We start from the raw sequence: 27,793 nt of genomic DNA on the forward strand, positions 1-27,793 counted from the left end.
CACTGAGTCCTCTGTAGGCTGGATGATGTCAGGAGGACGTCATCCAGTCCTCAGTGAAATCACTTTGGTCAGGGACCTGACTTTGCTGTGTATGTGTTTTATTTAATTAATTAATTAATTTACAACATTTATACACTGCTCCACATCTAAGAAGATTCTGGAGCAGTGAACAGCAATGGATAAAACTGTGCCTGATCAATCATGAAGATGTCTTCAGCAGGCACCCAGACCAACACAATGTTGGTGGGTGCCTGCCTGACCTCCTAGATTTTCCAAAATATTTTGCATTATTAATTTTTTTAGCCCAGCCATGGTGAGGATTGCAGCTAAGCACAGATGGAACAGGGAAGTACAGATGTCGGAGAAATCTGCCACAGATCAAAATGACAGCAGATTTCTATGGGTCCATCTAGCGGAATTTGCAGAGGACTGGCTTTTCAGAGTCATGCAGCTTGTTTGAACTTGCAGACTTTTTAAACTTTCAAGAATTGTATGCAAGTTGGTCATACAAAACTATGGAAGTTGCATAAAAATATGGTAATATATATGCCATTTTTTAATATACACACACACACACACACACACTGTTTTACAAAATTCTGCTGGATTTCTTTCTTCTTTTTTTGGCATACTTTTCCAGAGTGTGAAAGAATCCACATCTGTTAATGAGCAGATGACAGAACGAATTATGCCCAAACACAAATGGAGTGGATCATACAAGATCCTTACATCCCTACAGGGAAGTCTCAATGGAGTGGGGGTGGCAGATTACGTCAGCATCCCTGCTAAAAAAGAAAAAAGAAAAGTGAAGGGGCTGTGTCCCTGTGAGCCCTGCCTCCACTACGTCACTACATGCCATAGATTACATGATCATATTATTGTATCAGTGTTTGTAGGTACACTCTCTGTGTCTCTGTGTCCCTCCAGTTTGGTCTCAAAGCTTCATGGGGAGCCAGATTTGGTTCAGGCAAATTCAGAGGACACCCGTTTCACTTTGGAAAAGTCCCAAATCTCTCCAAAGAGGCTCAATTTGGCACGGGATTCACCCACAGCGAATGCACACAGCTAGAAAGAACCCTATGGATTTTAAGAAAGCAGCCTTAATCTGTTCCTCTTCACATTCTTTTCCTCAAAGTGATGCCAAAGACCCAATGTGAACATCAGACGAAAATTTAAACACTACTGGAAGCTGACACTGGCATAATGTAGCTGGTGTCTTAACTATAAGTCATTGTTCGCTCTGAGTTCATGAAAGCGAGCCAAATCCATCTTATTGGCTCACATTTCAAAAAGCCATTCCAGCTTCTCTTTGATCCTTCTATTAAGGAAAAATGCCAATGAGATTTTCTTGCTCGGGGAAAAGGCTGAGAATGAAGAGCCTTAGTTGCATTAAGTCCTACTTAAGTTCTGCTCTCCACTGTTAATCGAATAACGCAACCCAGCAAAGCACTGATTTATATGCAGGAAGAAAAGAAGTCATCCCCCCCCCCCCGCCATAAGCTCTCTGAAACGCATCATGTGTGTTTGTGGTTTGTGTTTCTCGAACCAGGCTCTAGCACCTTACCTCCTCTACAACCAGTGCTGCTCAGTGTCAACCTCAATGGTCAAACACATACATGTTCTACTGCTGAGCATATATGCTCAGTGGAAGAGCATATGCTTGGCATACAGCAGGTCCCATGTTCAATCCCTGACATCACCAGGTAGGCTTGTTAACCATGCAGTATGGTTTATTTTTCTCCAACAAGCCACCTTGGAAACCTGTGGTTTGTTGTTGGGTTGTTCAGAGTGGTTAACAGACCACACTGCATGGTTAACAAGCCACCCTGTGGAAAGTGTCCTGGGTTCAGACAACACACTAACAGACAGTTCTACAAACAACCCATGGTTCAACAACAACCCACACTCAACCACTGAGTATGGGTTAGTGTGTTGTGTGAAGAGCCCCCCTTTGTTGGTATTTTTGGTACATTTAGCCCTGCCCCTTTTGCCCTTGTCCCTGCCCTAGGGATGAATGAACTCACCTCCGTCCTGGGCTGTCAGTCACTTGCCAAGCCATTGCTGCCCATGCCCATTTGTCGCAGGCTGTTCACACCTGTAATGTTGCATAGATTGCCCTTTATGGCCACAGTCTACACAGCATTCCCTTCCTGGAAATGCCCGAGCCACCATCATTGCACAAATGGTGGCTTGGGGAAGGAGCATGCGGGCCGCCGGGCACTTGCAGACCACACAGCACTTACAGATGGGTCCAGTGAAGGCCATGTGGTCTGCAAATGGGGGTCTGGGGTCTGTCAGACTCCAACCCCATATCGGGTGCCCATGACATCCCTACCCATCACTGGAATGTGGCCCTCAGGAACTTCTTCTAAAGTGAATTTGACCCTTGGGTTGAAAGAGGTTCCTCACCCCTCATCAACCTAATTGGTTAGGATGCTAGGCTAGTGTCAGTTTTCTTTCCTAGCAGATTATCTTGCAGCATGCTTCATAGGGATCTTATTTCCTCTGCATCTGATTGTCTATTTTTAAAACCACTTCAGACACGACCTATTTATGAACCCTTTTAAACAGCTGCCAAAAGAAAAGCCACAGATGTTCTGCCTGGGGGCACAGAGACATATGCCTGTTTCCTTGACTTCTCCTTTTTACTTGTGCATCATATTTGTATACTGTTCTTCCTCCAAGGAGCTCAAGGCAGGGGAACATGGGATTTCTCCCTCCTCAAAACACCCCTTTGAGGTAGGTTAGTGACTGGCCCAAGTTCATCCAGTGTGCTTCATGGCTGAGTGGGGTTCTCATCCCAGGTCTCCCCATTCCAACACCAACTTGTTGGTGTTGTCCAATAAACCATGTGGGCTTCTTGGAAGGTCAAACATTATGGAGGATGTGCAACTGCTCAGCAACCCCCTCTCCCCAGTGCTGCATGACATAATGTCATGGTGCACTGACTTTTCGACATGCCCGCTGCCAGAAGTGGCAGCCAATGAAGTGCAGCAAAACTCTGATGATGATATGTCATGAATTTTGTGTTACAATCCATCAGAGGTGGTCAACCTTTTCTTTCCCTGTTGAGGGCTGCAATCCCTTGTGGGTAAACTGTTGGGGGCTGCATGTCAGCGGTGGGTGGGGCTGAAGCTAGGGATGTAGGAATCAGTAAAACTTGAGCTCCCCAAAATTCTCCCAATTCCATCTTGAAGTTTGTTCTGACTCAAGTCCATCTCAGTTTGTAAACTTAGTTATTTTGTTTTCACCTGAAATTCCACGCATATTTCTGTGCATATTTTTCTGAACGTACACAGCAATTGCGCACATTCTTGAAATGTACACATTCTAGGGATGGCAGAGAATTCCGCCATGGATTTCAGTGAGGCCGAATGCACTGGCATTTGGCACCCCGAAATCCGTGGTGGAACAACCTGCCAACCCCCCGCCCCCCCGCGGATCCCCCCTGGGACGAGACTTACCTGGGGTGGATGTTCCAGATGGCGGCGGCTCCAGCGGTGGCTTCGGTGGCAGCGGCGGCGGCTGATGTTCCAACCGGCTGCTGCGGCCGCCATTTGCAGTCTGGTCTTTTTTTTTTTTTTACCCAGACTTGATAGGCTATGTAAAGACTTACGAAGCCTATCACGTCTGGGTAAAAAAACAACAACAATCGGCATACGCAAATGGCGGCGGCTACGGCGGCCGCCATTTGCGTTCCTTATTTTTCATTTTTGCGTTCCTTATTTTTTAGTCTACGTAAATATTTACGTAGACTATTACGGTGAAAAAAAAAGGGGAACGCAAAAAGCGTAGTGGGCGCTATTTGCGTTCTTTTTTTATTTGCCGTTTTAGCCTATGTAAATATTTACGTATTTGCATTCCTTATTTTTTGCCTTTTTAGTCTACATAAATATTTATGTAGACTAAAATGGCAAAAAATAAGGAACGCAAATGGCGGCAGCTGTAGCCGCCGCCATTTGTGTACGCGTTTATTTTTCTTTGTCGTGATAGGCTACGTAAATATTTATCACGGTTAAATACAGGGACGCAAATGGCAGTGGCTAAAGCAGCTGCCATTTGCATCCCTGCTGCCCAGAGGCCAGATGTCTGGCTGCGGGCGGAGCCGGCTGGCGGCTCTGCAGAATCCCTGTGGAGCAGAGCCGGCTGGGCAGGACTCCAGGGGGAGGGACAGAGCGCCTCCCCCCGTGTCGAGGATTCCAGGGGGAGGGACAGAATGCCTCCCCCTCCACCGCGAAGCAGATCCACGAAATGGTAAGTGACTTTCGTACATCCCTAACACATTCTTCTCCTTCTGGATCAAACACAGAATTAGGGATGTTGGAGAATTCCACTACGGATTCCAGGGAGGCCGAATTCCAGTGAATTCGGCCCCCCGGAATCCATGGCAGAATGAAGCAACCCCCCCTGCCACCCAGAGAAATGAGCCTGGAACGGAGCTTACCTGGGGTAAGTCATCCGGTGCTTTCCTTCGAATGGCCGTGATAGGCTACGTAAGTATTTGCGTAGCCTATCACGGCTAATGCAGGGATGCCATTTGCATCCCTGCGGAGGCCATGATAGGCTACATAAATACTTACATAGCCTATCATGGCAAAAGGCAGGAACACAAATGGCCGCTACGCCATTTCTGTCCCTGTCTTTTCTTTTGCCGTGATAGGCTACGTATTTATTTACGTAGCCTACCACGGCAAAAAACAGGGACGCAAATGGCGTAGCGGCCACCGTTTGCATCCCCGCTTTTGCCATGACAGGCTACGTAAATATTTACGTAACCTATCATGGCTCAATGAAGGGATGCAAATGGCGGCCGCAGACCTGCCACAGCCGGATGCCCGGCTGCGGATGCACCCGGCCGGCAGCTCCGTGGAGTTGCCGTGGAGCAGAGCCGGCCGGGGAGGATTTCGGGGGGAGGGATGGAGCATCTTCCCCCCCCCACCGCGGATGCCACTTATGAAACAGGTAAATGGTTTTGTACATCCCTACACAGAATTAGATGGAATATGCAGTCAAAGTCTGTACAATATTTTGTGTAAGTGAACTTTTTACAGACGCCATTTGCGCCAAATCAGCCTTTCCGTAAAAGGCCAAGCTGCCTTTTTACACACAATGGCAGCTGGGCAAGGGAGTGGGAGGTCACACACCACTTTCTGGATGCTCATGGATGGACAGCAGGGGTCTGGCAAGCGGCACACAAGATGAGATGAGGTGAGTTCACCCATCCCTACTGATGGCTGATACTACAACCAAAAATCAGTATGTGGCCATTATGGATGTATGAGAAATTCATTTCTGTTTGTTTTTGATCAGGATTTACCCAGTTCGCCCCTTCCAGATCAACCATGGACTCAGATGCAATCTGCAGCTGATGTCTGTACATTTCTGAGCTTGCAATGGGATTCATGGACGAAAAAAATGCATTCAACAGCATACATACATGTCCCGTTCACAATGCCAAACGCAAATGTGAGCAGGACCACTTTTTTTGGAGAAACATTAGCAGATCCATGAACTTGTGCTCACATTCAAAAAATGCATTTTTTAAAAAGTGCCGTTTGAAATGCACATTTCAAAAAACAAACAAACATGCATTTTCACATGGTAGTCAATGTGGGGAAGTGCACAGTTTTCAAAAATATGCAGAGAAATGTGCACTTTCCCTATCTGACATCCACACTTTCAAATGAGCTGAAAAACAGGTTGAAAATGAAAATGGGAGTGAGCACTATATGCTAAACCTCACATTTTGACCATGTGCATCACCCTAAGAAGTTGCAGTTTTTCAGCTCGGCACATCAGAACGAGGCCCCTTTTTTCCCAGCTGAACTTTGGCTATAAGTCCACCTATCCATGTAAGAAAGAAGCCCAACTTATCCCATTAAAAGTGAAAGTCAGCAAGTGTACCATGTGTGGGCGTCTTTTCTCTTCGCCGCACCCCCGTCGCTCTGCCTCTTTCATATTCAGAGCTCACTGGATGGCCCTCGTCTTCAATTAATGTGTAATACTTCCCACTTTCATGCTCTAAAAAATAGTTCGGAGACTCAGAACCTTTCATCCCAGACTTCCCGACACCATACTTGTTGATATCATCGCAAGACACGATTCCAATGTCATCTCTAAGAAGAAAGAAACAAGTAGAATGGCAAATGGACAAATCAGTAATAAAGGTCTGCAAAAGACAGCCACTGCTTTTTCTCATTGGCCCTACAATACAAAGAATAAGCATGCCATAGATTATATCATCATCATCATCATCATCATCATCATCTATTATACTCTGCTTTTGCTCAGAAAGTTCATGAGGCTCCCAGCCTAACAGTAGCTAAATCCAGGCATTATTGCTTGAAGCCGTGGAGGGAGGAGTGGGACCATCGATACTAGCTCTGCTCCCAATGCTTTGCCATGCATTGAGCAGGAAGGTCTTAAGGGGGATTCTTCCTACATTTGGCTGAATGCACTGAGAACCTTCCCAGTGTTCAGGGGCCCTGATAGTGTGGGGTGGATTTTAAATAAGAACAAAAGAACACAGGAAGAGCCATGTTGCATCAGACCAAGGGTCCATCTAGTCCAGCATTTTGTTCACACAGTGGCCAACCAGCTGCCCACGGGAAACCCACAAGCAGGACATGAACGCAACAGCACCGTTTCCACCTATGTTCCCTAGCAACTGGTGTGTTCAGCCAAATGCATGAAGAATACCTCTTCAGACTTTCCAACATCCATGAGACATATTCAGTATAATCCAAAGTCCTGTGTCGTTAAGGGTTGTCCACTCTCTTCTGAGAAGGGAAATGGCCCATGTGCCCAGTATTGGTATCCCCTTAATGAGCTCCCAGCAATAGGGAAACCCTTCTGGCTGGAAAATAGGCAAAGTGTATCCTGTGTTTAATGGGATCCAGGAATTAAAATGTATCTAGATCACCCACCCACCTTGTAAAATTCCTTGAATGAGACAGTGCAATTGCACAACAAAAGCCTCATATGGAAGAACCCTAGGTATGGATCCAAGCCATCATTTCTGTCTCCTAGTCTGAAACTATGGTTCTAAAACACCAACATTCTCATCCATGGGAAAGGTATACCTGGGGCCATACAGTCCAGACATAGGGGAGAGGATGAAAACGTCTTGGAGAGTCGAGTTGTCCATTTTGGAGTTCATGCCCATTGTGCTGGTTGGTGTCGTGGAACTGCTTGTTGGGCTGGTTGGAATAACAGGCTGGAGAGAGAGAAAGAGAGAGAGTGCACACTGACTAAACTAGCCAGTTCTATCCCTCCCCGCCTTTTTTTTTTCCTGCAACAAAACTGGAATGTGCATCATCGCAGCAGGCATCACCATCTTGGAAGCTTTCTCCTTCTGGATTGGCTAAAACAAAAATCCCTCCCCAAAGGGAAATATTTGTGGACATTCTCTCTCTAACAAAAGCATCGGAAGCCCAGCATTATTTGGAAGGGGATGCCAGTGCAGAAGCAAACTAATTCTTCTCTCCATGCCATTGTGTTTTTTTCCTTCAAAATACGACGACAAACCTTATCAATAGCAGTACATTGCTAGTTTGGGGCTCTCAGTCACAACACAAATGAGGTCCAAGATTCAACCAGGGTAATCTCCAGTAATGGAATCCCAGGAAGCAGGGCAGGGAAATATTGTCACTACCTGAACATGTTATGACATGTATTAATGTGTCTTACATTTATATCTCAGCTTTTGTGCATTGTGGAACTAAAGGTAGCTACATGTGTTTCCCAGGTGGTTTCCCCTTGGGATGTACAGATTGCTTAAAATTCTTTCTGTCTGTGTTTCATGATTGTCAGGCACCTTTAGTTCCATTGTCCATACATCGACAGAATTGGATCTTTTTTTGTTTCTGAATTTGCACAAATGTGCACATGCGAAAATGTGCAAATTTCTCCAAAATGCACATTTCACACTTTAGCCCATGGGGGTATGTACATTTTGTGCCAGGTTTTTTAAATTTTGTGCATTTCCTATAATGAAATTTGTGCAAAATTCAGGAAAGTTAGAAAAATGGTCATCAAGTCACAGAATCTGCCTGACAGAGGGAAATACAGTCCACTGCAGAATCCGTGGGTTGGATTCATGAAAATTTGAACTCATTTGGTTCCATTGCAGATTTCTCCAACATTGTTCATCTCCCCTCCAAGCACTGATCAGACTAGGGGTGTACGAAACCCCGCTTACCTGGCTCCGCCGGGTTCCGCAGGTGGGGGGATGTGCTCCGTCCTCCCCCCAGAATCCTCGCCGGGGGGGAGGCGCTCTGTGCCTCCCCCCGGAATTCTGGCCGGCCGGCTCTGCTCCACGGCCAAGCTGCGGAGCCACCGGCCGGCTCCGGCCACCTGCAGCCAGACACCTGGCCACTGGGCAGCTCTGCAGGGACGCAAATGGAAGCTGTCGTAGCCGCCGTCATTTGCGTCCCTGTAGTGAGCCGTGATAGGCTACATAAATATTTACATAGCCTATCATGGAAGGGGGAAAACCCCAGCATACGCAAATGGCGGTAGCCGCTGCCATTTGCATAGGCTGGGTTTATTTTCCCCTTGCCATGATAGGCTATGTAAATATTTACGTAGCATATCACGGCACGGGGGGAAAAACCCCAGCGTATGCAAATGGCAGTGGCTACCGCCATTTGCGTATGCTGGGTTTCCCCCCTGCAAATGGCATCCCTGCATTAGCCATGATAGGCTACGTAAGTATTTACGTAGCCTATCACGGCTGAAGAAGGAGGAAGCGAATGGCGGCCGCAGGACGGCCGCCATTCGCACAGCAGCGCGGACGGGAGCAGATAAGTGCTCTGTTTCGCACACCTTTCATGGGGTGGGGGCGGTGGGCACTTCGTCCCACGCGCCTTTCGTGGGTTGGGGGGTGGGGGCTTCATTCCACGTCGGTTTTCGGGGGGCCGAATGCACTGGCATTTGGCCTCACAGAGATCCATCGCGGAATTCTCTGACATCCCTAGATCAGACCCAGACCTGCTTAGGTTCAGCAAAGGGGCTGCCTCATGTGCCTTCAGACCATATTTTGGTTATTAGAGGTTGTTCCCTCCCTTCTCAATTTTGGAGGTTTCTGAGTATCCAATGCCCTGCTGGGCTGTTGCTAGCAGGACAGGAGGAGAGATGGAGGTGATTTTTGCTTCTCCATCCTCTCTTTAAAAAATGTTCCTCTAGGAGGATCTTTGAGCCCATCTAGAGAAGGTGCACAGCTGGGGGCTTGGCTGCGGGCTCAGCTGGGGCTGGAGAGATGATAAGATTTCTCATATCCCACCCCACTGGAGTATCCCTATTTCCCTCTCTTTAAGGCTGCATTTACAACCTCGGGAAGCAGCCAGAACAGTTCTTCCATGGTGGCTGTGAGGGGGGCAGTGGAGGGGGATCAGAATGCAGACTCCCCTTCCTGATGCCATAGCAGTGTCTACAGCCTCAAGAGGGGGACACCGAACAATCCTACAGGACACTCCAGGGACCATAGGATTGCTCTTTTTGTCATGTTGGGTAGGCTTCAGACTCAATTATGCTTAGAGGAGACCCACTGAAAATCAATGGGACAGGTTGGTCATGACTTACCTAAGTCCCACTAATTTCAATACATCTACTCTAAGCATGACTAAGTTGGCATCCAACCCCATTACACTTTGTATTTTGTCAGCGCCAGATTCAGGTTTTTGGGAGCCCTTGGGCAAGACACCCTCAATGGGCTCCTTGCCTTGGTGAATCGACAGTTTCACCACCATTATCACCAGCTGCTCTTGCTTGCTCCTCATCCTCTTCTTTATTATTGCTTGGTTGCTTGAGAGACAGAGAGACAGTGTGTATGCAGGCCATGGCATCTGCTGCTCCTCCTTCTCACTCCCACTGTTGTCTGGGACAGAGCAAGAAGGTTGCAGGTTGCAATGCTCCATTCATGCCTGTAATGTTGTGTAAATTGGCCCATTATGGCTGCCAATTATGCACTCTTACCTACCCGGAAGCACCAGGTAGGATGGTGCAGCTGCTGGGTGCTTGCCGAGCCATGGGGTGCTCACTGAGCAGGGTCTAGGAGAGTGGGCAAAGGGGAGTCCAATGGACTCTACCCCCCACCTCATCACAGACTCTCACAACATCCCTACAGCCAGAGCACATGATCCTACTTGGCATTTTGTCACTATCCTGCTATCCCTTGGCCTATCCTGTTTTTCCCATAAGAAGAAGGGAAGGAGGGGCCTAGGCTCTTCTCCTGATGTGCATGCATCAGAAAGGAATAGAATGTGGAATGGAGTTGCTACATATTTGTACTTCTATGTCTGTCAATACAGTGGGTCAGGACTCAGTCTTGGCCACCAATTGGGCATCTCCTCAAAGAAGGTAACAGTCTTTAACATGGCTGGCATAAGTTGGTGCCCACTGACTCTGACACTATTCTTGAAACTTTCAAAGAAATTGGTAGGGATGTCGGAGAATTTCTCCACGAATCTCCGGGAGGCCGAATGCCAACGCATTCGGCCCCCCGAAATTGGTGGAGAAACGGTCCGCCTCCGCCACCCCCCGGAATGGGACTTACCTTTGGCGAATGTCCCTGGCGCTGGCGGCTCCCAGCGGCGGTTCGGCGGCGGCGGCGGCCGGTCTTCTGACTGGCTGCCGCCATTTCCAAGTTAAAAAACAATAACAACAAACGTGATAGGCTATGTAAAGATTTACGTAGCCTATCACGGCTAGATTTTCAAAAAACACCGTGATAGGCTACGTAAATCCTTACGTAGCCTATCACGGCTGACTTTGCAAAAATAGCATTGCCCTTATTTTCGCCGTAGTCTACATAAATGTTTACGTAGACTACACGTGCCCAAATAAGGAACGCAAATGGCGGCGCCCATGGGCGCCGCCATTTGCGTACGCGCTTTCCCCCCCCCAAAGTCAGCCGTGATAGGCTACGTAAACATTTATGTAGCCTATCATGGCTGACTGCAGGGACGCAAACGGCGGCGGCTACAGCTGCCGCCATTTGTGTCCCGGCAGGAGAAGAGATTCACGGCCAGAGGGACGGGGCGCCTCCCCCCCGGCCAGAATTTCAGCGGGGAGGGATGGGGCACCTCCCACTCTGCCCAGAATTTCGGGGGGAGGGACGGAGCGCCTCCCCCCCACCGTGAAGCAAGCTGCGGGATAAGGTAAGGGACTTTCGTCCATCCCTAGAAATTGGTAAGCAGCAACATATCTGCAATACAGCAAGCCTAATTCATAAATATATTCATGCCACTATGTCTATTCATACATAACTCTTGAATTTGGGATATGTTGCTTTTTGCACTTTGCAAGAGAATTAATTGATGCCCTAGGTTAGTCAGTGCTGATGGTGCAATGCCATGCAGTAAGTCAATGGAGTAATCAACACACACACACCCTTCCATAAATATTCATAAAATGGGGGATATGATTATTTAATAGTACTTCTGTAAGTAGCTTGCTAAGGCAATTCAGTACCAGGAAAAAGGGACCTAAAATTGTAAAACCGTAAAGGAAAGAGACCCTTTCAAGCATCCACATGGGTTCTCTTAAGTTGAAACCAGCCCAATCATATTAGGCAGGGCCCACTGGGAACAAACTCAGCAATTTTGGCACAACTGGCATGTTTTCTAATTAAAACCTGACAACATCAGAATAAAACAGCCTCACAAGAAAACCTCCTCCTGCTGTTACATGAAACATTATGGCAAAACCAAAACTTGGACGGGAAATACTGAGAGACAGGGCCAAGAGAGATGTTTTGGAAGCTTCATTTCATCACTGCCTTTATTTCATGGAACCTTGATGCCTGTACACACACACACACACACACACACACACACACAGAGTCATTCATTGCTCATTTCCCGAAGCATCAAATGTAGGAATGGATGGGCGCTCCCCCATCTGGGTTCTCTGGGCGTCCGCCCATCCCCTGCCCCTGCTTGCCCCAACCGGACTCATGCTCAAGCTCCCTGCTGCTTGCTGAGCCACCTGGACTCATCCAGGACCCATCCGTGAGCACTGCAATTGCCATTTTGTGTGGGGGGGGATGGTGATAGCAAAGATGTCCACATCTAACTGTGCACAAAATGGTGCCATGAATGACCCATATACGCAAGATTACAGGCATAAGTGGGTTATTTACACCGGTAAGCTTGTGTATATGGGCCATTCATGGCACCATTTTGTACTCAACTAGATAGGCACACATTCACGAACACCATTTGGGGGGGGGGGATGGCACTCATGGCGCTTGCGGACGGGTCCTGGGTGAGTGCCGGGGTGTGTGTGTGAGCGGTGGCAGGGGCTCAGTGGGCATGGCTTGTGGGTACAGGTAGGTGGGGGTCTGCTGGACTCCCGGAGCAAATTGGGGGCTCGTGCAATCCCTAATCAAACGATGGTTTCATATACGAATCAGCCATTCCTGATTATAAGCGGGATGGGTGAGAAATTCCTTGGGATCTCATTTTAATGCAAGAATACTCAAGTTGCATCTCCAAAGACTAAAAACAGACCGCATCTTGCTGATGAAACCTGTACATTACTAAGGCTTGTGATGAGTTTTGGGAGGGGGGATGCCCGCCGAAAAAGAAAAATCAAAATCTGTGTGCAAAGAATGCATCCATTTGAAAAATGCACCCAAATACGTTTTTCTGAATGGAAAAAAAGTGCTCCACTCTAGACAGAAGAAACCATACTCTCATCCCCCGGCTGCAGCCTTACCCAAAGCTTGACCGAGGCTGGGAAAATAGGAAGCTGCCATAGAGTCGGACCCTTGACCCATCTAGGTCAATATTGTCAATGCTAGGGATGTATGGATTGTGTAAAATAGATTCTGCCTGCGATTCATGGATTTGGGGGACTTTTTATTTCTCAGTCCACCCATTTTCTCAGTCACCCATTTGAGAGCCAGTGTAGTGTAGTGGTGAGAGTGACGGACTGGGAGGCGGGAGATCCGGGTTCTAGTCCCCACTTGGCCATGGAAGCTCACTGGGTGACTTTGGGCCAGTCACAGACTCTCAGCCCAACCTACCTCACAGGGTTGTTGTTGTGAGGATACAACGGTGAGGAGGAGGATAATGTAAGCCGCCTTGAGTTCCTTGCGAGAGGGAGAAAGGCGGGGTATAAATGCAATAAATAAATAAATAAATTGATGGAATCTGATTTTTTTTTGGTTCCTGAATTTGAGCAAATGTGCATTTGCGCAAATGTGCATTATAGCAAATCTGAACACGTGAAAATGTGCAAAATCTTGCCTAATGTGCATGTTCATGCTTTAGCCTATGGGAAAATGTGCATTTTTGCCCTTAAAACAATGTTTGCATGCTTTTCAATGACAAAATTTGCGCAAAATTGGGAAAGTTAGAAAAATGGCCAGCACTACTCCTTAGATCTCTTTTCTTTCCACCTTGGAGGGAAAAAAGTGTACAATGGACTGCTTCTCCCTAGGGCAACCCATAATGCACCTTACTACTACTACTGTGACAAGCCTAAATATTGTGGTCCTGAGATGAGTAGGCCATGGGGTACTTCAATCTAAGGAAAGACCTTCCACTGCTACAGCCACCCCAGTGCATTGCTGATGCCCTGCCACAGCAGTCATGTGCTCACAATGAGGCAGGATGGAATACACTATAGGGAGCTTCTCTGCACTCTGCTGCCATATGGAGGGGCCATAGCTCAGTGGCAGAGCAGCTGCTTTCCATGCAAGAGGTCTCCGGTTCAATACCTGGCATCTCCAGGTAGGGTGGGCGAGAACTTTTGCTTGAAAATCTGGAGAGCTGTTGTCAGTCAGTGCTGACTAAGGAAGTTGGAGAAATCTGCAACAGAAAAAATGAGCTCATATTTTGATGAATCCAGCTCGTGGATTCTGCAGAGGACTGGCTTTGCCCCTGTTGAGTGGATTACCTTTAGGGAGATCTCAGGAGTAGTGCTGGCTGCTGCTAAAAGCGCATAAAACAGGCAGTATTTATTGGCTGGAGGTGGCTCAGGAAATGCTTGCTTAAATCAATCCCACACACCAGGTAAAACACAGAGAGCAATGAAATGCAAAAAAAAAAAAAAAGGAAGAAAAGAAGGATGATGAGTGACAAACCAGTTCATAGAAAGAGAAAATATTTCCATGTCGAGCAATCTCCTACAGACACCCTCACTCACTCATTCAGCTATCACAACTGTGATGACAACGGAACAATCAGTCACTCAGCAGAGAGCGCACCATGCTGGTATACTCAGTTTCAGTGCAATGGATGTTTTGGGATGCCCATTTGAGTCTTCCGCTCATGATCCTTAACCATAGGATAGGGGGCAACTCCAGGTGTTTGGGTGGCCTTGGAAAAGACATCCTCAGTGGGCCCCCTTCCTTAGTGTGAGTCTGTCTTTTAACCGCCATTGTCACCGGCTGCCGCCGCTCCTCCTTCTCCTCATCATTGCAATCATCTGCTCACTTCTCTTTGTCACCACCACCATTGTCTGGGCCAGAGCAAGAGGTAGGTGAACAAGCAAATTGCGGTGGTGAAGGGGAGGAGCAACTCCGGGGGGCTCTTGTCTGTCGGTTCCTCCTGAGGTGTGGGCCCTCAGCAGGTGCTCAACATGCCAATCCTTGATGGCGGCCCTGCACAGGACAACAGAAAGTAGGTCCCTTACCCTGGTGTCATGCAGAAATTACATTTTAAATAAAGCTGTGTGCAAATGGCCTCTCAAAATTGGGGTTGGGGTGGAAACCACTTCACCAAATTTCTCCAGGGAGAGGAGACATTTTTTTCCAACAGTTTCTCCAAGGTGGAGATCACCACCAGCAATTGCAGATCTTCCTTTGTTTTGTCCTGCAACTCTGCTCATCCCTCACCATTGACTATGGTGACTAGGGCTGATGGAAGTTGTTGCCCACCCTCGCTGTAAGGGGTAACAACAGCAACTGCGTTGGCAGCTTGACCACCATTTCGCATCCTTCACAATACCTCTGACCAAGAGTCATTCTGGAACATTGTCGTGGGGAAATAGTGGCCACCACATGAGCGCGCGCATGCGTGCACACACACACACACACACAGAATGATGTAGAATATTAGGAGAAAATTCTGCAAAGTAGTGCTCTTTTGATGGGGGGGGGTGAGAAAAAGAAAACATCTCTGACATTTTCTCAGAAAAAAATGTTTTCTGGGAGATTTTGGTTCAACTGTAGTTTTAAAGGTGACTTTCATGTCAGTGGCAAAAAGAGAAGTTTGGACTAAAATGCAGAGTACTTGGATCTCATGTACATCCCCCACTTTTCTGATTATACTTGATGGATTCCAGTAAAACAAAGAAAAAGAAATGTTCGGTTTCTGAGAAAATCTGCAATGTTGTGCACTTTTGAATACATTCACATATTTACCGTCACCTTTGTTTCAGCCCTTATAGTGACAATCCAGAGCAGACTTCCACAACTTACTGCCCTCGAAATGTGTTGGACTACAATGCTCATCAGTCCCCAGCCACTGACCATGCTGGCTGGGGATGATGGGAATGGTGCTCCGACACATATGGAGGGCATCAGTTTGGGGAAAGTGGGTCTAAAGTAACAACTGTGTATACAGCAGATTACTGGGAAATCACTTTGCGAAATCACTCGGAAAGCTTCAATAACACAGCAGGCAGACCGGCCAACAATAATTCATGATTGCTTTGATGGTTTTCATACTGGCAGACAAATAATACTTGTCTTCAAACTCATAATTCTTTGGCCCAAAAGCTTGAAAGTAAGCAGGCTGTGAAATCCAAGAGGGATTTTACATTTCTGCTTGAAAAGTGTAGCTAGAAAAGGGAGAGGGGGTAAACTAGAGGGAATCGCTGTGATATGATGGAAATGGAGAATGATTTGGCTTGATAGTATTGATTTTGCCCGAGAGAGCCGATGAAAGAGTAGCAGTTGGCTGAGGGCAGCTAGTAGAAGACACAGTGATTGTAATTGTGTTCTCCCTTCATTTGGAATCCCAGTAATAAAAAAAAAAAAGATACGAAGGGAAAGTCATTCGATTTATGTCCTCTCCTCTCGAAGGAACAATTCTCAGGAAATGCATTGCACTCAATTTGCAGGGCACCACTGAGCTGGTGAAGCGGAGTAGCTAGGCGTGAGATCCAGGATGTTCCACCTTCACTTCTCATCTGAGCCATTAGGGGCTGCAATTTACCTGGGAGTAAATCTCATGAAGCTCAATGGGGTGTATTGTTGAGTAGACATGAATAGGATTGCATTATTCCTCACTTAGGCAAGCCACAGTTTATATAAATAGAGCCCGCCTCAGTCTGACAGCTTTTGGAAGTCTTTGGAACATTTTGTGAGACAATATGAAGTGGCACATCAACATTTTCAGGGGTAGGGGAAATCAGTAGAATCTGAGTATCAATGGTAGACATCTCCAGGGAGTTGGAACAGCACCCCTAACTAAAAACAAGGGTGTATTATATGCTATCGTTATGCATGAATTACAGGGGTGGGGAGGCTGCATTTGGTTTCTTTATCTAAGAAGATTAGGGGTGCAATCTTATGGCTTGCACCCTCGCTGCTCAGAAGTCCTATGCCCTGCCAGGCTGGAGCCAGCAGAGTGGGAGCAGTAGCAGAGGTGATCTTTCCCTCCCACTCTCCAGTCTCCACTAGATGGGCCTTTCAGCCTTTTTAGCTAAGGCACTTTGGAATGGGAAGGAAGGAGGCTGGAGGGGGCTCAGGATAAAGTATATCCTGGCCTCTCTTGTCTCCTCCCCTCCCTACACTCCAGAATGCCCCCCTTCCCCCCTCTCCAAGGTTGATTTTCTGACCTTGGAGAGGCAGCCAGTGTGGTTCTCTGCACCGGCTGCGAGGGGGCAGGGGTGGGGTCAGATCTCCAACTCCTCCTTCCAAGGTTGCAGTGCTGTCTCTGACCTCAGAAGGGATTTTCCAAGCCATCCCATGGTCTCTGGGATGCTCATCCAGGGACCATAGGATTGTTTTCTAGAAGATATTCTACCAAGATAATAGGGGGCATATGTCAGGGGTGGGCAAGTCAGGGGTCTGTGGTCCACTCCCATAGGCTGCACCTCTGGCCAAACTTTAGTGGTGTGGAGGCCAGGGCAGTGGGGGCCACACTAGAAGTCAGGGGACCACATGCTCACCCCTTCTGTAATTAATTGTATTGTTCCACTCAGGCCATGGGCAGGGTAGAGGTGGAGAGAAAAGTGGGCTGGTGGAACAGAAAACTGGGCAGGAGAAACAATAGTTTACCAATGCAAACAAGTAGCAATACTAAGTACAGGCCAAGTATTGATCAAAATAGCCAACAATCTGAAAGCAGAGTTAACTATGAGGCCAAAGCTGGTTCCTACTAGTTCCAAGCTCCTCATTCCTAGTTGCAGTTCTTTTCTTCTTGCTAACTAATTTTAGGCCACCTTTAAGGCTAAAGCCCTCTCAAGGGTTTTAGTTGACTCGGAGCTGAATGAGATGCTTGCATAAGGAACTGACATTTATATGTTCCTGCCCCACACACCCCCAGCCTGCCCTACTCCGAATAAGCATTGGGCTACTGCATATCATATATCCACATGACTGGGAAACAGACCCCTTTGAAATGCAGCTGTATTCTCTCTGGCCAAAAGTGTTGTTCTTTTGCAGTGTGCATTAACACATGATGCTCCCAAGGCACCCTTGTGAATAAGAAGCTAGGGAGAAGCTTATTTAACATCCCAAAATAAGCATTGGGCCACCCCAAATGTCACATTCACACAACTGGGAGTTGGTTTCCTATGAGAAGCCCTACCATTGTATCAGGCCCAACACTTATTATAATGATTATTTGATTAATGTTTAAAATATTTTAAACCCAAACTGAAAACACAGTAAGTACTCAACATACTAACTGGGCAGCACAGTTATGCAGGGATAGGGATGTCATGGGCCCCAGACTAGGTCTGGGAGTCCCCCCCACAACCCCCAGATTGAGCCCACCGAGACGCTGTCCTTGCTCGCCACCCACTCGTGCCTGCTCTTCCCGGCTCGCACTCTCCCAGACTCACCACGATCCCCTCTGGTGAGTGCCTGCCATTTTCCGGCCTTTGTTTTCAACGTAAAAAAGGAAGTTAAAAATGTGCATATTTAAATATGCGCAGTTTTGGGCCAGGAAGGCTTAATATGCACAATATTCAAGGTATAATCTCTCTAATATTGGGCATATTAAGCTTTCCAGGCCCCAAACTGCGCATATTTAAATACGCACATTTTTTAGCTTCCTTATTTACATACAAAACAGAGGCGGGAAAATGGTGGGCACTCACTGGACGGGATCATGGTGAGTCCGGGCAACTCGCTGAGCTCATGGGTGGCCTGAGAGCAGGTCCGTGTGTGTGTGTGTGTGTGTGTGTGTGCGTGCGTGCGCGTGCGCGCGAGTGAGGGCAGCGCTTTAGCAGGTGCCTGGAGAACCCGAGGTGGGGTGGGTTCTCACATCCCTATGCAGGGAAGGTCTTTAACAGGGCCCTAAATCACGCTACAACTGGTGCCTTCTGAATACCAGTGGGAAGGGCATTCCATAAGGCGGGAGCCACCACAGAGAAGGCCCATTTCTGGAGTGCCCTCAGATGGCAATCTGCAGGTTGCCATCCAACCAGTAAAGCCTCCTCCGAGGATCTTAGGGATCACACATGTTTATACTGAGGAAGGAGATCTGCTAGGTAACCTGGTCCCAACTGATTTAGGGAGTTATACGCCAGTAGCAAGACCTTGAGCTTGGCTCAGTAGCTAATAGGTAGCCGGTGCAGTTGTTTCAATGCTAGTGTAACATGTGCTCAGCCTGGCACCACTGCATTGCGTATCAGCCATAGCTTCCAGACCAAGCACAAGGGTAAGTTCATTTGGTGCAAATCACTCTCAAGCATGACTTCAGTGGGAGGGGAAGAAAGAGCTGCCCCTGTGCTCACAACCACCCTGCCCATGTCACCATGTCCATGACAGGCCATAGGACATGGTGTGTCCCAGGGATGTTCCTCATAATCATGAGTTCACTGGGCTTCCTTCATATGTGGGCATCATCACTGCCACAATGCCTGGTTGGTTTGCTTTGGCAGTGGTTCTGTGGGGATGAACACAAATTTCATTTGTGCCTGCAAAACAGTCAAGCATGCCCTGGAACATGAGCAGGAGAACATGTAATTCGAAACTGTTTGCAAATTCTTGAACATCCTCTCACATTGGAAAATTCCACAGATTTCAGAGGAAAAGCAGTTCGAAATTTCACAGTCTAAAAAATGCGCAATTTTCACACTTTAGTCTATGGGGAAAGTTGCACAACTATGAAAAATGCTCAATTTTCTGTGCAATTTTCACATTTGATTGTGCTGTGTTTGTGCAATTTTCCCATTGGAACAAATTGAACACTTGATGTTCAGAGAATATGGGCAAATATGAACATCACTTGTTCACCCATCCCTGTGGTTCCAGGGACATTGGGTGGGGGGGCGCTGCCTGCCATTTTTACACTATTTTGTATTTTCTGGGTTTTTCATTTTCCCCCTTCCTCCCAGTCTGAACAGGTCTATGAAATGGTAGCCATTGTGCTGGCATAGTGGCGTGTCACCCACAGCCACCAGGATAATCTACCTATAGGATTGCTCTGCCTCTTTTTATATTTAGAGATTTGTGCTCCACCTTTCTACCCAACCAGATTGGCTTAATGACAATACACAACAAGCAAATTAAACATTTTTTTTTTAAAAAATGCAATAAAAGGTAAGCATAGAGAATAAACCCGTAGGAGATTCAGCAATAAAACAACAGAGTTAAATGATGAAAAGTTCATTTGCAGTTATTCCCAGTGGAGGCTGATGGCTCCAATTCTGGTGGGGCTGTAAATCCATTCTGGGTTTTGGTCAGTACCAGCCAGAACTCTAAATAAGTTCTCCAAGGTACTTAACCCTATCCCTAACATAGGTTCAGCACCTTGGAGAGCTCCTTTAGAGTTCTGTCTGGTTCTGACTAAAACCCAGAATGGATTAACTGCCCCCTCAAAATCAGAGCCACCAGTCTCCACTGGTTATTCCAAATGCTATCTGATACAGTAGGACAGACACTTAATTTCCTTTTTTAATACCCAGCAATGATGTACATGAAGTGAAACTTTTCAAATGTGCTGGGTTCAGAAATGGGCTCAGAATTTAAGCCAAACTCTTTTCTGAATGTTGCAGAAAATAATTCAGTTTTTATAGCCCAGTGCTGAGCCTGGCTGGAGGAGTTTGCCCCATCAAATCCCCCAGCATGCGGTGCACCTGTCAGCCCCAGCAATGACAGGTCAAGCCAGGTGTGGAGGAAGCCACTGCACCCACTGTGAGCCACAGGTAATTTCCTCTGTTTGTATAATGTGTCAGGCCTGGGGTCTACCTTTGCATCAGACTTCAGCTAGGGATGGTTGAACCTGTCAGTTTCACTTTCTCCCACATTCACATTTTTTAAATCTCAAGATCTTTCTGCCCTGAATATAAAGACATTTGACAATTTTTGGTAAATTCTTATAAAAAACAAACTGAAATGAAATCCTCACCCATCTGTATCAGCCAAAGTCAAAAGGTGCATGGAGAGGACCGTGTTGTACCTGCTTGCTGTACAGCTATTAAAGATGAGGAGTATATCAAAAAGAAGAAAAAGTGGCAATGCTAATTCAGCACCACACCCATGGCTGAATACACAGAGTTTCAAACTCAGACTTTGAAGAGCTAAGCACTCAAAGCCCTGGGACTGGGTGGATGAATCTCTCAGTTTCAGTTTTTTTTTTTTTAAAAAAATCTCAAGTTCTTTCCATCCTGAATATGAATAAGTTTTTGAATTTTGGTGAATTGTTCTAAACACCAAACTGAAATGAAATTCTCACCCATCACTAACTTCAGCTGGAGTCCAGTTCTGGCAAGGTAGGTAAGGGTTAAAGGAGCCAGAGGCAGAAGATGTGGTTTGGACTGGCTGGAGTTCAGACAAAGAAGGATCAAGGGTTAGAAGCAGAGATGTAGTCACAAGACAGGCTATGGTCGGGTACCAGCTTAGGCAAATGAGAACCAAAGGGGCAGAGGCAGCCTTAAAACCCTATATGGTTCTAGCCTAGTCTATCTTAAGGAGCTCTTCTAACAACACCAGGGATGCCACTCAACAAGATCAGCTTCAGTAGGCCTTCTGTCTGCCCCATCAGCCAGGACAGCTAGGCTGGTGAGGACTAGGGAGAGGGCCTTTTCTGTGGTGGCCCCCACTCTGTGGAATTCCCTCCCTAGTGACCTCCACCATGCCCCCTCTTTGATGAGCTTCCACTGGGCTTTGAAAACCTGGCTGTTAAGGTGGGAATTTGGGGTGGGTTAGGGTTTTTTTTTTTTTTTAGAGCAATGATGTTTTGTTCAGCAGATTATGTAAATTTGTTGTATTTTGTGTTGTTATTTGTATTGTACGCTGCCTAGTGTGGCCAGGTAGCCAGCCAGATGGGTGGCTAATAAATCAAATGAATGAATGAATGAATGAATGAATAAATAAATAAATAATAAATGCTCAGGTACTAGATGAGACAATGTGAGGCAGTCTATGCAATTTGTCTGTCTGAGAAGTCACTCAAACGGAAGAACACAGCTTCGAGCAAGTGTTATATAGAATCATAGTCTTGACTAGACTAGACTGAAGAGTTGCAGTTCTAGCCGTGGCCACCATATATGGGTTACTATATATGTTGTGGGCATCCAGCTGGGCCTCAAAGTGAGAAATCGCCAGCTTGGCCCTCTGGATGCTAGTCCATTAATCCCCCTGTTTGCCTGGCTCAGTGTGCGCTGAGCTGGGCAAGCATGTGGCCACCGGCTTCCTTGCTCAGCCACCAACTTGCAGAAAAATGGAGGCTCGTCCTTGTTTGTAAATGTCCATTTGCACAAATGGTGGCTGTAAAGGGGCCATTCACACCTGTAATCTTGCATAAATGGCCAATTTACTGCTGCCATTTGCACAAATGGTTGTTTACCAACAAGGATGAGCCACCATTTTCTGCAAAATGATGGCTCGGCGAGGAAGCAGACAGGTGCTCGCGGACCACCCAGTGGTTTGTGCAGCAAGTAAACAGGGGTGGGTGGGTGGTGGGGGTCCAGCAAGTGGCGTGCAACCCAGACCGCAGTGAGTTTACCCATCCCTATGGGCAGCACCCCCTTCATGGATCACTGCCTTGTTGTGGCGAAGGGGCTTGCGTAACTCAGTGAAGCCATAAGCTATGCCGTGCAGGGCCACCCAAGACGGACAGGTCATGGCAGAGGGTTCTGACAAAATGTGGTCCACTGGAGAAGGAAATGGCAACCCACTCCAGTATTCTTGCCAAGAAAACCCCATGGAACGTATCACAAGGCTAAAAGATATGACGCCGGAAGATGAGCCCCTCAGGTCGGAAGGTGTCCAATATGCTACTGGGGAAGAGCAGAGGGTATTTCCAAGTAGTGCCAGAAAGAGTGAAGCGGCTGGGCCAAACCCGAAAGGACACTCAGCTGTGGATGTGTCTGGCGGTGAAAAGAAAATCCGATGCTGTAAAGAACAATATTGTTTAGGAACCTGGAATGTCAGATCAATGAATCAAGGTAAGCTGGAGGTGGTCAAACATGAGATGGCAAGATTGAACATCGACATCTTGGGAATCAGCGAACTAAAATGGACAGGCATGGGCGAATTTAATTCAGGTGACCATCATATCTACTATTGTGGGCAAGAATCCCTTAGAAGAAATGGAGTAGCACTCATAGTCAACAAAAGGGTGGGAAAAGCAGTACTGGGGTACAATCTTAAAAATGATAGAATGATCTCAGTACGAATCCAAGGCAAACCATTCAACATCACAGTAATTCAAGTCTATGCCCCAACCACTGAGGCCGAAGAAGCTGAGGTTGATCGGTTCTATGAAGACCTACAACACCTTCTAGAACTAACACCAAAAAAAGATGTCCTCTTCATCATAGGGGATTGGAATGCTAAAGTAGGAAGTCAAGAAATCACCGGGATAACAAGCAGGCATGGCCTTGGTGTACAAAATGAAGCAGGACAAAAGCTAATAGAGTTTTGCCAAGAGAACATGCTGATCATAGCAAACACTCTTTTCCAACAGCACAAGAGGCGACTCTACACATGGACGTCACCAGATGGTCAATATCGAAATCAGATTGATTATGTCCTTTGCAGCCAAAGATGGAGAAGCTCCATACAGTCAGTAAAAACAAGACCTGGAGCTGACTGTGGCTCAGATCATGAGCTGCTTCTTGCAAAATTTCGGCTTAAATTGAAGAACGTCGGGAAAACCACTAAACCATTCAGGTATGACCTCAGTCATATCCCTGATGAATAGACAGTGGAGGTGAGGAATAGATTTCAGGGATTAGACCTGATAGACAGAGTGCCTGAGGAACTATGGACGGAGGTCCGTAACATTGTTCAGGAGGCAGCAACGAAATCCGTCCCAAAGAAAAAGAAATGCAAGAAAGCCAAGTGGCTGTCTGATGAGGCTTTACAAGTAGCTCACAAAAGAAGGGAAGCGAAAAGCAAGGAGAAAGGGGAAGATATACCCAACTGAATGCAGAGTTCCAGAGAATAGCAAGGAGAGACAAGAAGGCCTTCTTAAATGAACAATGCAAAGAAATCGAGGAAAACAACAGAATGGGGAAGACTAGAGATCTCTTCAAGAAAATTGGAGATCTCAAGGGAACGTTTTGTGCAAAGACGGGCATGATAAAGGACAAAGAAGGCAGGGACCTAACAGAAGCAGATGAGATTAAGAAGAGGTGGCAAGAATACACAGAAGAACTATACAGGAAAGATCTGAATGTCCCTGATAGCCATGATAGTGCGGTCACTGAACTTGAGCCAGACATCCTAGAGAGTGAAGTCAAGTGGGCCTTAGGAAGCATTAGTAACAACAAAGCTAGCGGAGATGACAGTATTCCAGCCGAGCTATTTAAAATCCTAAAAGATGATGCTGTTAAAGTGCTGCATTCAATATGCCAACAAATCTGGAACACTCAACAGTGGCCACAAGACTGGAAAAGGTCAGTTTACATTCCAATTCCAAAGAAGGGCAACGCCAAAGAGTGTTCAAACTACTGCACAATTGCGCTCATTTCACATGCCAGCAAGGTGATGCTCAAAATCCTACAAGCTAGGCTTCAGCAGTATGCGAACCGAGAACTACCGGAAGTACAAGCTGGGTTTCGAAGAGGCAGAGGAACTAGAGATCAAATCGCCAACATTCGCTGCATCATGGAGAAAGCAAGAGAATTCCAGAAAAACGTCTATTTCTGCTTCATTGACTACGCTAATGCCTTTGATTGTGTGGATCACAACAAACTCTGGCAAATTCTGAAAGTGATGGGAATACCAGACCACCTTACCCGTCTCCTGAGAAACCTGTACGAGGGTCAAGAAGCAACAGTAAGAACCAGACATGGAACAACCGATTGGTTCAAAATTGGGAAAGGAGTACGACAAGGCTGCATATTGTCACCCTGCTTATTTAACTTATATGCAGAGTACATCATGAGAAATGCCTGGTTGGATGAATCACAGGTCGGAATTAAGATTGCCGGGAGAATTATCAACAACCTCCGATATGCAGACGATACCACCCTAATGGCAGAAAGCGAAGAGGATCTCAAGAGCCTCTTGTTGAGGGTGAAAGAGGAGAGTGCAAAAGCTGGTTTGAAACTCAACATTAAAAAAACTAAGATCATGTCATCTGGCCCTATCACTTCCTGGCATATAGAAGGGGAAGAAATGGAAGCAGTGACAGATTTTACTTTCTTGGGCTCCAAGATCACCGCAGACGGTGACTGTAGCCATGAAATTAAAAGACGCTTGCTCCTTGGGAGGAAAGCTATGGCAAACCTAGACAGCATAGTAAGAAGCAGAGACATCACCTTTCCGACAAAGGTCCGTCTAATCAAAGCTATGGTTTTCCCAGTAGTAATGTATGGCTGTGAGAGCTGGACTATAAGGAAGGCTGAGCGCCGAAGAATTGATGTTTCGAACTGTGGTGCTGGAGAAGACTCTTACGAGTCCCCTGGACTGCAAGGAGGTCAAATCAGTCCATCCTAAAGGAAATCAACCCTGAGTGCTCATTGGAAGGACAGATACTGAAGATGAAGCTCAAATATTTTGGCCACCTAATGCGAAGAGAAAACTCCCTGGAAAAGACCCTGATGCTGGGAAAGACTGAAGGCAAAAGGAGAAGGGGACGGCAGAGGATGAGATGGCTAGATAGCATCACGGATGCAATGAATATGAACTTGAGCACGCTCCGGGAGAGAGCGCAGGACAGGAAGGCCTGGCGTGCTATGGTCCATGGGGTCACGAAGAGTCGGACACGACTGAACGACTGAACAACAACAACAAATGGGCAGCACAGCAGCATAGTACTGGACATTGGGCTGGGAGGGTTGGGCCTGAGAGTTGTCCTTGTGGACAGGGAATAAGGTGCCTACACTCTGCTGTTTGAGTCCCCCAGCACCTTATACAGAGCTCACTTGGCCATTTTGTGGATTGTCAGAAGTCCCAGATTTCCAAATCTTCAGAGTAATTCCTTCAGCTATTTTAACACCCACTGCAATCCATATCTTTCTCTTCTTGGATCTAGCTCATTCAGCACCCCTAGCATGCATAAGCTCAGACTCAGAACTGCATGGACAGGGGTGTAAAATAATGGTGTTTCTCTCCCACCCACCACCGTCATTTTGGAATTCCATTCATTTTTGTTGCCCCAAACCTCTTTCCTTTTATGTTGTGCTTATTCAAATTGCCTCAGATCAACACAGCATTCTGAGAGAAGCCGGGTAGTGGCTGCAAGGAGCAGCCCCCAAACACAGCTCCTGTGATGGCTGCTGGAGAAAATAAGCCCCTCAACCCTCACATGGAACAAACAGGCCAGCACAAATTGAAGACACATTTGTTCCCCTCTGCATGCAATTCAGGATAGGTGGACCAATGGAAGTTGACCCCAATGGGCCAAGTGAATTGGACAATTGGTCCAATTTTCCATTCATCTGTAAACAAATGAGATTGCCCTCCCACAGGATATAGTAATAGCGAGCAACCTAGATGAGTTTAAAAGGGGATTAGACAAATTCATGGAGGATAAGGCTATCGATGGGTATTTGTCACAATTGCTATGTTCTACCTCCAATACCAGAGGCAGTATGTCTCTGTACACCAGTTGCTGGGGAACATGGATGGGAGGGTGCTATTTTAGCCATGTACCACTTGTGGGTTTCACACAGGCAGCTGGATGGCTACTGTGGGAATTGAATGCTTGACTAGGTAGGGTTTTGCTCCAAATCAACATGGCTCTGCTTGTGTTCTTACGTTGCCCTTGAAAAGGTGCTGAATGTAGCAGTTTAGAACATACTTGGTCCTTTTCTGAAGTAATGATATATAGCCCTGTGGTTGATTTCTCACATTTGCTGTGTGCTAGCAACCTATCCTTAAACAATCCTCCAGCCAGGTGTCCAATAGTATCCATTGAATATTGGTTATTCTGAAGAAAAGGCAAAATCAAAAGAGACTTAAATAATGAAAGCATAGGTGGGGAATCTCCAGAAACCCGTAAGGGTTAATCAGAGTAGTTGCTCCTCTGTTCTCCACTGTTAATCAGGCTCATTGGGAGCTGGACGGTACTTCTTGGTGTCAGAAAAACAACAATGGGAACCTTACTGATTTGGCTTTTCATTAAACAGTGCTTACAAGAAAGAAATACTGTCCCAAGTTGACCTTACCTGTAGGGCAAGAGGCTTCCACCTCACATTCTTCAGAAGAGCAGGAGCAGAAACCAGGGTGTTCTGAGGCCGTTTCTTCAAGGTTAAGATCACACCATTTGGGTCTTCACGCAATGCATTTACCAGGTTCTTTAACTGCCAGCCAACCTGAAGAGAAATCCCATAGTGGAATTTTGAAATTTTGTTCTTTCTTTTTTTTTTTTTTTTTTAGCTTCCTGAAATAGTGAGGATGTTTTGCATGGATTTCTGTATGGTGGACCGTGGACAAGGGATGTCCTGTTATTGACATAATGTTATATATAGGTTATAGATGTTCTATAGGTAGGGATGTTGGAGAAATCTGCAACGGAACCAAAGAAGTTCGGATTTTGATGAATCCAAATGGTGGATCCTGTGGCAGACCGGCTTTTCCCCTGTCGGGCAGAATGTTTTTCTAACATTCCTGATATTGCACAAATTTCATCTTAGAAAAATATGCACAAAATTTTAAAAACTGGCCAAAATGCGCATTTCCCCATAGGCTAATGTGTGAAAATGTACATTTAGGGGGATTTTGGATATTTGGGAGAATTTGCACATTTTTGCATGTTCAAAGTTGGGGAACTAAAAAAAATCAGATTCTGTCAATGGGCAGACTGTGGAATGAAAGGCACCTGACAATCTGCAAAACAAAGACAGAATGGATTTTACATGATATGTATGTTCTTACTTATAAGTGTTACAGATTTCTCAAGACAAGAAGTAGAAGTTCTAGCGTTTCTGTTAAACTTTTCTCCTTTCTCTTCAACAGAAAAGGTAACCGTTGCTTGTTTATATTTGTATTTTTTTAATATGGTAATATCATGACAAAATATCAAGTGTGATTCAAAAAGCCCTTTTATCCTTTAATGGCAATGATGTACTGCTCTAATTTTTATACCCTCTAAACAAACTGAATTATTGCTTTTAATTATCCTTTCTACTGAAGTATCAGTGTGTTTCACTGGAGGATTACAGAACAACAGCTTCAGAATAATTACAAAATGAATCCTAGCTGTTGTAA

General features: G+C 46.3%; 1 protein-coding gene across 1 annotated transcript in view; it reads right to left on the reverse strand.

The window, feature by feature from the left end:
* Positions 1–27,793, reverse strand: part of LOC146338551 (connector enhancer of kinase suppressor of ras 2-like) — a 230,969-nt gene that overhangs the window by 11,972 nt on the left and 191,204 nt on the right. The window contains exons 9-11 of the mRNA XM_084813277.1: positions 26,752–26,898; positions 7,083–7,216; positions 5,905–6,116 (exon numbers count right to left, since the gene is read on the reverse strand). Coding sequence (XP_084669403.1) covers positions 5,905–6,116; positions 7,083–7,216; positions 26,752–26,898 — 493 coding nt within the window. The remainder of the gene's footprint in view (positions 1–5,904; positions 6,117–7,082; positions 7,217–26,751; positions 26,899–27,793) is intronic.

This window comes from Heloderma suspectum, chromosome 9 (assembly GCF_057233095.1).
Source record: "Heloderma suspectum isolate Gila_16-S chromosome 9, 16-S_ref, whole genome shotgun sequence".
In the NCBI taxonomy this organism is placed as follows: domain Eukaryota; kingdom Metazoa; phylum Chordata; class Lepidosauria; order Squamata; family Helodermatidae; genus Heloderma; species Heloderma suspectum.